The following is a 12,483-nucleotide window of genomic DNA, read 5'->3' as shown; positions in this document are numbered from 1 at the left end:
TCCATTACCGGGAACCCAGGGCTACCCGTTGGCTCCCGGCCGCTGAGCTCCACTCCGGGCGCGCTCGCTCTGGCGCCGACCCACTTCCGGGTTCAGCCCCCGGCCCCGCCCGCCCTTCCCCTCTTGACGCCCTGCCGCCGCCGCCGCCGCAGCCACCGAGCACGTCAACCGCGCGCGCAGCCTCGCGGCCGCCAGACATCCCAGCGCGCGACCCTCCGCCGTCACTGCGCATGTGCGCGCACCCTCCCTGCGCATGCTCCGTGAGGGCCCTCCGCCACCCCCGCGGCGACCCCAGCGACTTCAGGAGTCCGTTAGTCCGGGTTTTCGCGGCAGTCCGGTGGCCGCTGTGACTGAGCCAGTCGGGGTCTCGCGGGCAGCCAGGCGGGGACCGGCGGAGGGGAAGATGAGGCGGAGTTTCGTAGGGGTGGGCGGAGGCCTCACGCCGCGAGCGGACCGTGTCCTCACGGCTTGTGGCCGGTTGCGGCAGCCCCTCAGCGGCGGGCGAAGCCGTCTCCACAAACGCTGCCCTGCGTCTGAAGAACCCAGCCGGACGCAGCTAACGCAGTTGCTCCTAGAATTCATTTTTAACTTTTTATTGTCCACAGAAAACACTGGAAAATGTACATACAAGTATACAGCTGGCAGGACAGGAAAGAAAGCCGAAACAAAAAGAAAAGAAAAAGGTCCACAAGGATAACTTTTGGAGCCAAGATTGTGCGTTTCTAACACAGTCGCAGGTGGTGCTGGTATTGCTGCTCTGAGGACCACATGTTTAGTAGCGAGGTCCTAGTCCTGTGATTTTACAGACACGAGGAAAATAAGGCAGAGGCTGAAGCCAAATAGGATGGGTGACCAGGTTGGTGAACCCATGTCCGAGTCCCCTGGAAGAGTTACAGAAAAGTTATCGCTGACACTTGTTAACGGTAAGGCAAACTTTATTCAGGGCTTCTACTACAGCGGAGTTTTGTACTAGGTCAGAGAGATTGGGCTCAATTCCAGACGAGAGAAGGTGGGAATTTGTAGCCCAGGAGCCGGCTGGGCGTGGCTGGCATGTCCGTGAACGGAAAACGGCTAAGAGAAAACATGAGGGGTAAGGGGGGCGGAGTGGGGGCCGGATTCTGGCTAAACCGACCTGACAGGGTTCTTGCGGGAGGCAAGTGGGATGATCAGAGAGGGCTCGAGGAGGAGGAGGAACCAGATGTCAGATATTGAGGGTGGGAGATTCTGGCTAAACTGACTTAGCAGGATCCTTGCTAAAATTGAGGAGTTCAGAGACAAATAACAGAAGTTCAAAAGTCAGAGCCTAATTGAGAAGGGAGTTTAGGGGCACCTGATTAAAGTTTGGTCAAGGAGAGAATCTTTGTTAGACCTAATCCAATCAGTTGAACGTCTTAGAGCAAAGGCTAAGCTTTACCGAGGAAGCTATTCGCCTCGAGACGTCAGCATAGAAACTCTGGGTTTCCAGCCTGATTCCCTGAAGTATTTGGACTCAAGACTGGCAGCAACTCTTACCCGGGTTTCCAGCCTGCAGTCCTGCCCTATGGATTTTAGACTTATCAGCCCTCAGAATCAATCATGCAAGCCAGTTCCTTAGAATATCTGTCTGTCTATCCTCTATCTATCTAGCCTGTTGGTTCTTTTTCTCTGGAGAACCCTCGCTAATACACCAGCAATGAACAGTAAGAAAATAAAATTGAGGGCTTCCCTGGTGGCGCAGTGGTTGAGAGTCCGCCTGCCGATGCAGGGGACACGGTTTCGTGCCCCGGTCCGGGAGGATCCCACATGCCTCGGAGCAGCTGGGCCCGTGAGCTATGGCCGCTGAGCCTGCACGTCCGGAGCCTGTGCTCCGCAACGGGAGAGGCCACAACAGTGAGAGGCCCGCGTACCGCAAAAAAAAAAAAAAAAAAAGAAAATTGAAAAAATAATGCCTTTATGTTTTCCTCGATAGTATAGCACCAACATCCATGTCCCTAAGGTGTCAGAAGTCTTTGTCAGAGGAAGTAGCAGTGGGGCGGGGGGCCCAAAAGGAAAGCACAGAGGCGGAAAGCCAAGACAGAAAGGAAATCTACACTCTTCAGAATCTCTTTCCTGTGTCTTCCTTTTGCTGATCTGTCATGGTCTTAATTCAGCATCCTTTAGCAGGCTGTTTCACAAATTTATTTCTGAAAATGAAAATGTTTTTCTTCATTTATTTATTGAATATCCATTAAACAAGCACTCTGTACCAGGCATGTAACATTTTAAATAAACTTAGTCATAAAAGATGTTACTTGATGGCATCAGAGGTATAAAATACCTGGGAATGAATCTAATGAGTTATGTTCAAGACCTCTATACACAATTCTCTACAACAGGGCTGACAAACTTTTCTGTAAAGGACCAGATATGAAATATTTTAAGTTTGTGAGCTACAGGTAGTATCTTTTCCATTTTACTCTTCATTTTTATGACAACTCTTTAAAATGTAAAAGTTTTTCTTATCTCACGGACCATACAAAAAACAAGCCATGAGCTGATTTTGGCCTGTGGGCCATTGTTTTCTGAGAACTCCCCCTAAAACCCAACTCAGAGAAATTAAAGAAGACATTGAAGAAATATGTCATATTCATAGATTGGAAGAATCAATATTGTAAAGATGTCAGTTGTCCTCAAATTGGCCTGTAGATTTAAAGACATCAATGTATTGGACTTAATCAGTATTAAAAACTTCTGTTTTTCAAAACCAATTAAGAAAATCAAAAGGCAAGACAAAGATTAGGGGAAGATATTTGAGAAACATATGCCCCCCAAAATGAAACGGACTCTTGCAACTAATGAGAAGGAAAAAAAATACGTAAAATGAGCAAAATATTAGAACAGACACTTCATGGAAGAAGATAAGTACATGAAAGATCTTATCTTTAAATTGCTTCTTAAAGGAGATGCTAATTAAAACCTCTGTGAGATACATCCATAAGCATAACTAAACTTATAAAGACTGACAGTGTCAAGTGTTGATAAAGATGCAGATCAACTGGAAATCTCATTCACTTCTTATTGGAATGCAAGCACTTTAGAAAATAGTTGAGCAATTTCAGAAAATTACACATATCATACAAGCTACCTTTCCATTTTTTTTTTAATAAATTTATTTATTTATTTATTTTTGGCTGTGTTGGGTCTTTGTTGCTGTGTGCGGCTTTATCTAGTTGTGGTGAGCGGGGGCTACTCTTCGTTGTGGTGCGTGGGCTTCTTACTGCATTGGCTTGTTGCAGAGCACAGGCTCTAGGCACGTGGGTTTCAGTAGTTGTGGCATGCGGGCTCGGTAGCTGTGGCTCGCGGGCTCTAGAGCGCAGGCTCAGTAGCTGTGGTGCTCAGGCTTAGTTGCTCCGTGGCATGTGGGATCTTCCTGGACCAGAGCTCGAACCCGTGTCCCCTGCATTGGCAGGCAGATTCTTAACCACTGCGCCACCAGGGAAGCCCTAGCCATTCTGTCGTTATTCAAGAGAAACCAAAGCATCCACACAGTCTTATATACAAAATCTTACAGCAGCTTTACTTGTGATAGCCCAAAATTGGGATCAACCTAAATGTCCAACAACAGGTGAATGGATAAACAAATATATAGAATACTATCACTTAACAATAAGAAGGAACAAACTAATGCCAAAGACAACAACATAGATGAGTCTCAAAATAACTTGAATAAGAGACAAAATTAGTATATTCTACATGATTCCATTTATCAAATGTCTAGAAACTGCAGATTAAAATGACACTTTGTTGCTTAGTCACAATGGATGGCATCAGAGTTTGTGATAAGTTTAAAAAGGGCACAAGAAAATTTTAATTATTTTGATTATAGTGATGGTTTCACTAATGTATACATATATCATAACTGATCAAATTATTTACTTGAAATGCATGCAGAATATTGCATGACAGTCAATCTTAAAGTCATAAAAAAAAGAATGTCATACAGACACTTGAACAGGGACATACAATGAAACAATAGAAAAATTGAAATTCCAGAGATTCAAATTCACAGGTTGATTTACTATATAAAAAGGTAAAATTTCAAGTCTGTGACATAAAGATAGAATATCCAATAAATGAAGATAGATAAAGACGTGGGCATCAGAAATAAAAGTAAGTTGTATATAACCTCAGTGAATCAAGATAAATCCCAAATGGATCAAAAATATAAATGTAAAAGCTGAAACCATAAAAGAACTATAACAAAACACAAACTTCTAAATAACAGTAAAATGGTGAAGGTCTCTCTCACCATGAATCAGAATTCAGAATCAGTTAAGGGAAAAAAATTGTTAAATCAACCATATAAACTTAAAAGTTTTTTTGCATGGAGGAATTCCAGTATCAGCAATGTTGAATTAAGTAGCTGGAACCAATTCTCCTCCTGTGAACAGCTAGGACAAAATGTTTTTTTAACAAAAGCTACTGTTTTGGATGCATGGCATAGCTACCAGGGTTATGTGTGAGGAATTGTGAGGGCCTGGTCTGCAAGAAAAAGAGGCTCAAAGAGGTGATCTGGCTTTGGGAGGCAGGGGCTTCTCCCTAAAGGCAGTTACTGACTGGAAAGAAGCAACTGAGAAGCTGATAAAATGAGTAGATCCTTGACAGACTCATGAGGCAGGGAGATAAACATTGAAACTTAAGGACCTGGAGAAAAGAAGAGCCCTAATAAACACCCCATGTTTTCAGCTGGGACTCTGAAAGGCCTAACCTATGAGTAAGAACGTACTAGAAATAGACCACCCATCACAGCACTGAAGGCCTTAACATTTTTATTCCTTTGAGAAAGACAGTCAGGAATTGCTTCTTCTCTTAGCCTCTGCCTGCCAGGAGCAAAACCAAATGCTGTCTTGATTAAGGTGATGTCATCCAGACTCTTAACTTGTTAATTTTTAATATAAAATAGCCAGCATTGAATCAAACACACACACACAGAGGATATTTCCAAAAAAGTAAAAGACAAACAGACAAAACAGATCCACAGGAGATCAAGAAAATGAAGTTATTGGACCAATACAACAACAAATAAACTATGAGTAATATGTTCAAGGAATTGACAGAGAATATTGAAAATGGAAATGAAATAGAAATTCTAGAACAGGAAAATATGATAGGTAAAATTAAGAATGGATATGTTTAACCTAAGATTAGAAAGAGCTGAAGAGAAACTATTGAACTAAAAGATAAATCAGAAGAAATATCCAAAATAAAACACAGAGAATGCGGGAATGGGTAATACAGAAAAGAGGAAAAAGAAATATGTAGAACACATAAAACACCAAACACAAATCTTATAGAACCACAGCAGCAGGAGAGGAGAATGACAATGAGGAAGAGGCAGTATTTTAAAAGATAATAGCTGAGAATTTCCCTTTGATGAGAGACATCAAGCCAGAGATTCGAGAAATACTAGGAACTCCAAGCAGGATAAGTTCAAAGAAAAGTAAAATTGGGCATGTCATAGTAAAACTGCTGAAAATTGGAGATAGGAAAAAAATTTTTAAAGGGAAAAAAAGAGTATTGGCATTAGAGGAGCAAAATTAGACCAAGAGCTGACTTCCCAATGGAAGCCTAGGAAGCCAAAAGACATCTTAATGATATCTTAATGATGCTCAAAAAAGGTAACTGCTGAGCTAGAACAAATCCTTCAAATGAGAGCAAGATAAAAAGTAGTTGAAATAAGCCAGTCTTGAGAGAATTCACTAACTGCAGACTCACAGTTCCAGAAATTCCAAATGGAGACTTTTGGACAAAGGGAAAAATCACAGATGGAAGCAATGTAGTGAAGGAAAGAGTAAAGAATAACATGAGTAAATGCAAATTGACTGTGAAAATAATAATAAAAATAACTGTGGGATTAACAAAATAATAACATAGAAGACAAAATATATTGAATTAAGAATTTCTAAGGCCCTGTGCTGTCCAGCATGTGTTAAAATTTCTAATTTATGTACAACTTTATTAACTCAAGGATGTTTGTTATAACCTCTGGAGTAACTACTAAAATCAAAATTAAATGTTTAATAAATAGGCTAATAGAGGTGGGGAAATTGAACACTGAAGAATCAAGATGAAGAAAAGAAAGGAGAGAAAAAGAAACAGAGCATTTGAAACAAATAGAAAAATATAATTAGATGGTAGATTTAAAACCAAATGTAATAATTACTTAACTGTAAATTGACCAAACTATTCCATTAAAAGGATAGTCATTGACAGACTGAATGAACAAAAATGACAAAAACTTGCTACTACAGACTTGATTACTACAAAAACTTGATTATTACAGACAAAGTTAAAAGGACATGTTTGGAAAATGATGCACTATGCAAATACTAACCAAAGGTAGGTTGATGTACGTATATTAATATCAGACAAAGTAGACTTTAACATAAATGAGTTATTTGAGATAGAAGGACATATCATAATAATGTAATTTGCAATCCATGCAGAAGATAAAACAATTTCAAACATGTATGCCTGTACTAAATTATCTAGATATTTTATAATATATACTTATAAATTTCTATCTATCCATATGTGTATACATATGTACTATTTTATTTACTTATATAAAAAGATAAGTATACTATTGTATAATATTTTATATACTAATTATATAACATTATTATGTATACATATTAGTACAAAAAAAGATAACTTGAAAAGCCCAAATGTTTGGAAATTCATTAATACATGGGTAGCCCATAGGTAAATAGCCCAAAGAAAAAGAAAATAATCTCAATAAAATTTAGAAAATATTTTGAACTGAATAATAATAAAAATATATCAAAACAAATGTGACAGCTAAAATCATGTTTAGAGGGCAATTTTAACTTTAAATGCTCACACTAGAAATGAAGAAAAACTGAAAATCCTTGACCTATGCATTCATTTTAAGAAAGCACACACACACACACACACACACACACCCCACACCAAATTCCAAAGAGGTTATAAGGCTGGAAACAACAAAGAACAGATATCAATGAAATGGAAACAGTCACTTAAAAGAGAGGGTCAACGGTATCAAAGTTTTTTTTTGTTGTTGTAAAAAAAAACAACAATTTATAATTGATAATGAACTCTTACCTTCCTATGTGCCATTTATTAAGTTATTGTCTTAGCTTCAAGTCCACCCTTCAAAATTCTGCATTGTGATGCTGGGCTGGAATTCAGTTTTGAAGACTGGCTACCTGTTAGTTTCTGCAAGGAACAATAGAGATTTTTAAAAAGTAAGAAAAGCATGGTTGGAAAGTGACATTCAAGCCCTCCATCTTGTAAAAGTACCAAAAGGAAAGGACACTATCAGGAAAGTGAAAAGACAACCTGAAAATGGGAGAAAGTATTTGAATATGATAAATTTGATGAGGTTCTAGTATCCAGAATATATTTTTAAATCTTATGAGTAAAAAAAAATAAAATAACCCAGTTTTTAAAATGGACATTGGATTTGAATAGACATTTCTCCCGAGAAGATATATAAAGGCCAATAAACACATGAAAAGTTGCTCAACATCATAGTCTGTATAGAAATGCAAATCAAAACCACAAGTACGTACCTACCACTTCACACCAACTAAGATGGTCATAATTAAAAAGATAATAACCATTGTCAAGGCTGTGGAGAAGTTGGAATCCTCATACACTGCTGGTGGAAACATAAAATGGGGCACCTACTTTGGAAAATATTTTGTCAGTTTCTCAAAAAGTTAAACACACAGGTTACCATATGACCCAGCAGTTCCACTCCTAGGTATATACCCAAGAGAACTGAAAACATGTTCACACAAAAACTTGTAAACAGATGTTTATGGCAGTATTATTCATTTTAACCAAAAGGTGGAAAAAACCCAAATGTCCATCAGCTGATGAACAGATAAACAAAATCTGGTATATTCATACAATTTAATATTATTCTGCCATGAAAGGGATTAAAGTACTGATACATAATACAGCATGGATGAATCTTGAAAAACTGTGCTAAGTGAAAGATGTGAAACATAAATGACCACATATTGTGTGATTCCAGTTATATGAAATGGATAGCGAAATTCACAAACACAAAGTAGATTAGTTGTAAGGGTCTATAGAAAAAGGGAGTAGGGGAATGAGTGCTGGTGGGTACAGGTTTCTTTTGGGGTAATGAAACTATTCTAAAATTAGATTGTGGTAATGTGCAACTTTGTGGATACACCAAAAACCACTGAATTGTATGCTTTAAAAAGGTAAACTTTGGGACTTCCCTGGTGGCGCAGTGGTTGAGAACCCGCCTGCCAATGCAGGTGACACGGGTTTGAGCCCTGGTCCGGGAAGATCCCACGTGCCGCAGGGCAACTAAGCCTGTGTGCCACAACTACTGAGCCTGTGCTCTAGAGCCCCCGAGCCACAACTACTGAGCCTGCGTGCCACAACTACTGAGCCCGCACACCCTACAGCCCGTGCTCCGCAACAAGAGAAGCCACTGCAATGAGAAGCCCGCGCACCGCAACCAAGAGTAGCCCCCACTTGCCGCAACTAGAGAAAGCCCACACTCAGCAACAGAGACCCAAGGCAGCCAAAAATTAAATTAAATTTAAAAAAAGGGTAGACTTTATATTATATGAAATATATATATATATATATATATATATATATATATATATATATATATATATATATATATATATATATATATATATAGTGACTGCCTCATTGTATGTACCCAACAGCAATGTATGAGGATTGTGAATTCCAGTTTCTCCACATCCTTGCCTTATTGTCTGTCTTTTTTTGTCACAGCCATCTTAATGGAAGTGAAGTGGTGGCTCAATGTAGTTTTTTTTTTTTTCCTTTTTTAACATCTTTATTGGAGTATAATTGCTTTACAATGGTGTGTTAGTTTCTGCTTTATAACAAAGTGAATCAGCTATACATATACATATATCCCAATATCTCTTCCCTCTTGCGTCTCCCTCCCTCCCACCCTCCCTATCCCATTCCTCTAGGTGGTCACAAAGCACGAGCTGATCACTCAATAAAAATGATATATTCATTTTTGTAACTGTAATAGCATAGAAAATGCTTACATAAGCATTTTTATGTGTAAAAGAGTACTTTTTGTTCATATGGTATTGTCATATGTATAAAAAAATATACTGAGTAAAGATTGGAAAACATTGCACGAAAATATTAATAGGAATTCTCTCTAGGTTGTGGGGTGACATAAGATTTCCTTTTCTGCAATTTTTTATAAAAGAATTTCAACTTTTCTATTATAAACATGTATTTTTATAATGAGGAAAAAATATCTTTTTAAAGTACCATAAAGAAAAGGTGTCAGGTAATGTCATTGTACTTACAGCCCCTTAGACTTTAGATTCCAAAGTCAGAGCATGTCACATATGCTGGGCAAGGAATAAGAAAGCTTTTTCACCTTATGAGAACACAATGACTATAAAACTTAATGTAGTCTCAGGGACTTCTCCGCTACCTAGAGAAAAACATTTTTTTTCAAATTTATTGAGGTATAATTGGCAATAAAATTGTAAGATATTTAAAGTGTACAATGTGATGATTTGACATACATATATGTTGTAAGTTCATACATTATCAAATTAATTAACACACCATCACCTCACATATTTACTTTTTTTTTTTAGTGAGAACATTTAAGTTCTACTCTTTGAACAAATTTCAATTATACAATACAATGTTATTAGTTATAGTCACCATGTTATGCATTAGATCCTCAGACCTTATTCATCTGATAACTGAAAGTTTGTGCCCTTTTATCACTCTCCCTATTTCCCCTACTTCCCAGCCCCTGGCAACTGCTTTTCTACTGTTTCTATGAGTTTGACTTTTTTGTTTTTTGATTCCACATATAAGTGGTAACAAGTAGTATTCATATTTGTCTTTGTATCTGTCTGGCTTATTCACTTAGCCTAATGCCTCCAGGTTTCAAAGGCAGGATTCCTTCTCTTTTTTTTTAAGGCTGGATAATATGTATATATATCTCATTTTCTTTATCCATTCATCCGTCTACAGACACTTAGGTTGTTTCCATATTTTGGCTATTGTGAATAATACTGTAATAAACATGGGAGTGCATATAACTCTTTGAGATAATGATTCCATTTTTAATTTCTTGAGGAACCGCCATACTGTTTTTGATAGTGGTGTACCAGTTTACATTTCCACTAACAGTGTACAAGGATTTCCTCTTCTCCACATCCTCACCAACACTTGTTATCTTGTCTTTTTGATAATAAACATCCTAATGAATGAGAAGTGACATATTGTGCTTTTGATTTCTGTTTCCCTGAGGATTAGTGATGTTGAGCAACTTTTCATGTACTTGTTGGCCATTTGTATGACTTCTTTGAAAAATTGTCTATGTAGGTCCTTTGCCCATTTTTATTTTAAAATTTATTTTTGGCTATGTTGGGTCTTCATTGCTGTGCACGGGCTTTCTCTAGTTGTGGTGAGTGGGGGCTACTCTTCATTGAGGTGCACAGGCTTCTCACTGCCGTGGTTTCTCTTGTTGTGGAGCACGGGCTCTAGGCACATGGGCTTTGGTAGTTGTGGCACATGGGTTTAGTAGATGTGGCTTGTGGGTTCTAGAACACAGGCTCAGTAGTTGTGGCGCACAGGCTTAGTTGCTCCACAGCATGTGGGATCTTCCCGGACCAGGGCTTGGACCTGTGTCCCCTGCATTGGCAGGTGGATTCTTAACCACTGCGCCACCAGGGAAGCCCTGGATATTAACTCCTTACTAGGTATGTGGTTTGCAAATATTTTTTCCTATTCTGAAGGTTGCCTTTTCAGTTTGCTAATAGTTTCCTTTGCTGTGCAGAAGCCTTTTATTTGATGTAGTTCCACTTGCTAGTTTTTGCTTTTGTTGTTAAATCCAAAAAATCATTGCTAATACCAATGTCGAGGAGCTTACCACCTGTTTTCTTCTAGATGTTTTGTGGTCTCAGGTCTTACGTTTAAGTCTTTAATCTATTTTGAGTTGATTTTTGTGTATGGCATAAGAGAGGAGTCCAGTTTCATTCTTTTGTATGTGGCTTTCCCAACATCTTTATTGAAGAGACTATCTATCTTCCCCCTATTATATATCTTGCTCATTTGTCAAAAATTAATTGACCTTATATGCACAGGATTATTTCTGGGCTCTTGATTCTATTCCATTAATCAATGTGTCTGTTTTCATGCCAGTGCCACGCTGTTTTGATTACTATAGCTTTGTAGTATAGTTTGAAATCAGGAAGTGTGATGCCTCCAGCTTTGTTCCTTCTCAAGATTGCTTTGGCTATTTGGGGTCTCCTCTAAATGGAAAAGAAGCAAAAATCTGTAGGAAAAGGAAAATCCCAACAGGAAAGGCAAATATATAGTAAGGATTGAAGATCACTTAAATAAGCCAGTATATAAATTACAAAACAAAATAAAGTTGTGAAAGCAACTATAAGTACAATAAACAGTAAAGTGATAAGCATGAAGATGTAAAATATGACATAAAAACACAAAATGTGGGGGAGAGGAGTAAAAAATATAGATCTTTTAGAACATTCCTTGACACCATATACAAACATAAACTCAAAATGGTTTACAGACCTAACTGTAAAACATGAAACTATAAAACTCTTAGAAGAAAACATAGGGGAAACACTCTTTGACATAAACCACAGCAATATTTTCTTGGATCAGTCTCCTAAGGCAAAAGAAATAAAAGCAAAAATAAACAAGTGGGACCTAATTAAACTTAAAAGCTTTTGCACAGCAAAGGAAACCATCAACAAAACAAAAAGACAACCTATGGAAGAGGAAAAAATATTTGCAAATGAAGCAACCGACAAGGGGTTAATTTCCAAAATATACAAACAGCCCATACAACTCAATAACAAACAATCCAATCAAGAAAACTTGAATAGACATTTTTCCAGAGAAGACATACAGATGGCTCACAGGCACAGGAAAAGATGCTCAACATCACTAATTATTAGAGAAATGCAAATCAAAACCATAATGAGGTATCACTTCACACCTGCCAGAATGTCTAACATCAAAAAATCTACAAATAACAAATGTTGGAGAGGATGTGGAGGAAATGCAATCCTCCTACACTGTTGGTGGGAATGTAAATTGGTGCAGCTACTATGGAAAACAGTATGGAGGTACCTTAAAAAACTAAAAGTAGAGTTACCATATGATCCAGCAATCCCACTCCTGGATATATATATCCAGAAAAAAATGAAAATACTAATTGGAAAAGATATGTGCACCCCAGTGTTCATAGCAACACTGTTTACAATAGCCAAGACAAGGAAGCAATCCAAATGCTCATCAACAAATGATTGTGGATTAAAGAGAGGTGGTATACATACAGAATGGAATATTATTCAGAATAAAAAGGATGAACTACTGCCATTTGCAACAACGTGGACGGACCTAGAGAATACTAGTAAAATGTCAGACAGAGAAAGACAA

At 38.2% G+C, this 12,483-nt stretch overlaps 2 protein-coding genes across 4 annotated transcripts in view; one reads left to right on the top strand and one right to left on the bottom strand.

The window, feature by feature from the left end:
• ZBTB41 (zinc finger and BTB domain containing 41) overlaps window positions 1-102 on the bottom strand; it is a 42,950-nt gene extending 42,848 nt beyond the window's left edge. Inside the window, exon 1 of one of the 2 annotated variants that reach the window (XM_081224981.1) lies at window positions 26-102. The gene's annotated coding sequence lies outside the window, so the exon portion shown is untranslated. Of the gene's footprint in view, window positions 1-8 lie in introns of both variants that reach the window. The other variant, XM_081224980.1, reaches the window with a different exon arrangement.
• Window positions 103-275: 173 nt separating this feature from the next.
• CRB1 (crumbs cell polarity complex component 1) overlaps window positions 276-12,483 on the top strand; it is a 247,740-nt gene continuing 235,532 nt past the window's right edge. For both annotated transcript variants that reach the window (XM_081221243.1, XM_081221241.1), the window contains exon 1: window positions 276-923. In XM_081221243.1, coding sequence (XP_081077369.1) covers window positions 845-923 — 79 coding nt within the window. In that variant the 5' untranslated portion in view covers window positions 276-844. The remainder of the gene's footprint in view (window positions 924-12,483) is intronic.

The sequence above is a fragment of the Mesoplodon bidens genome (genome assembly GCF_964165515.1).
Source record: "Mesoplodon bidens genome assembly, chromosome: 2".
Taxonomy (NCBI): domain Eukaryota; kingdom Metazoa; phylum Chordata; class Mammalia; order Artiodactyla; family Ziphiidae; genus Mesoplodon; species Mesoplodon bidens.
This window is presented reverse-complemented; position numbering and strand designations above follow the sequence as displayed.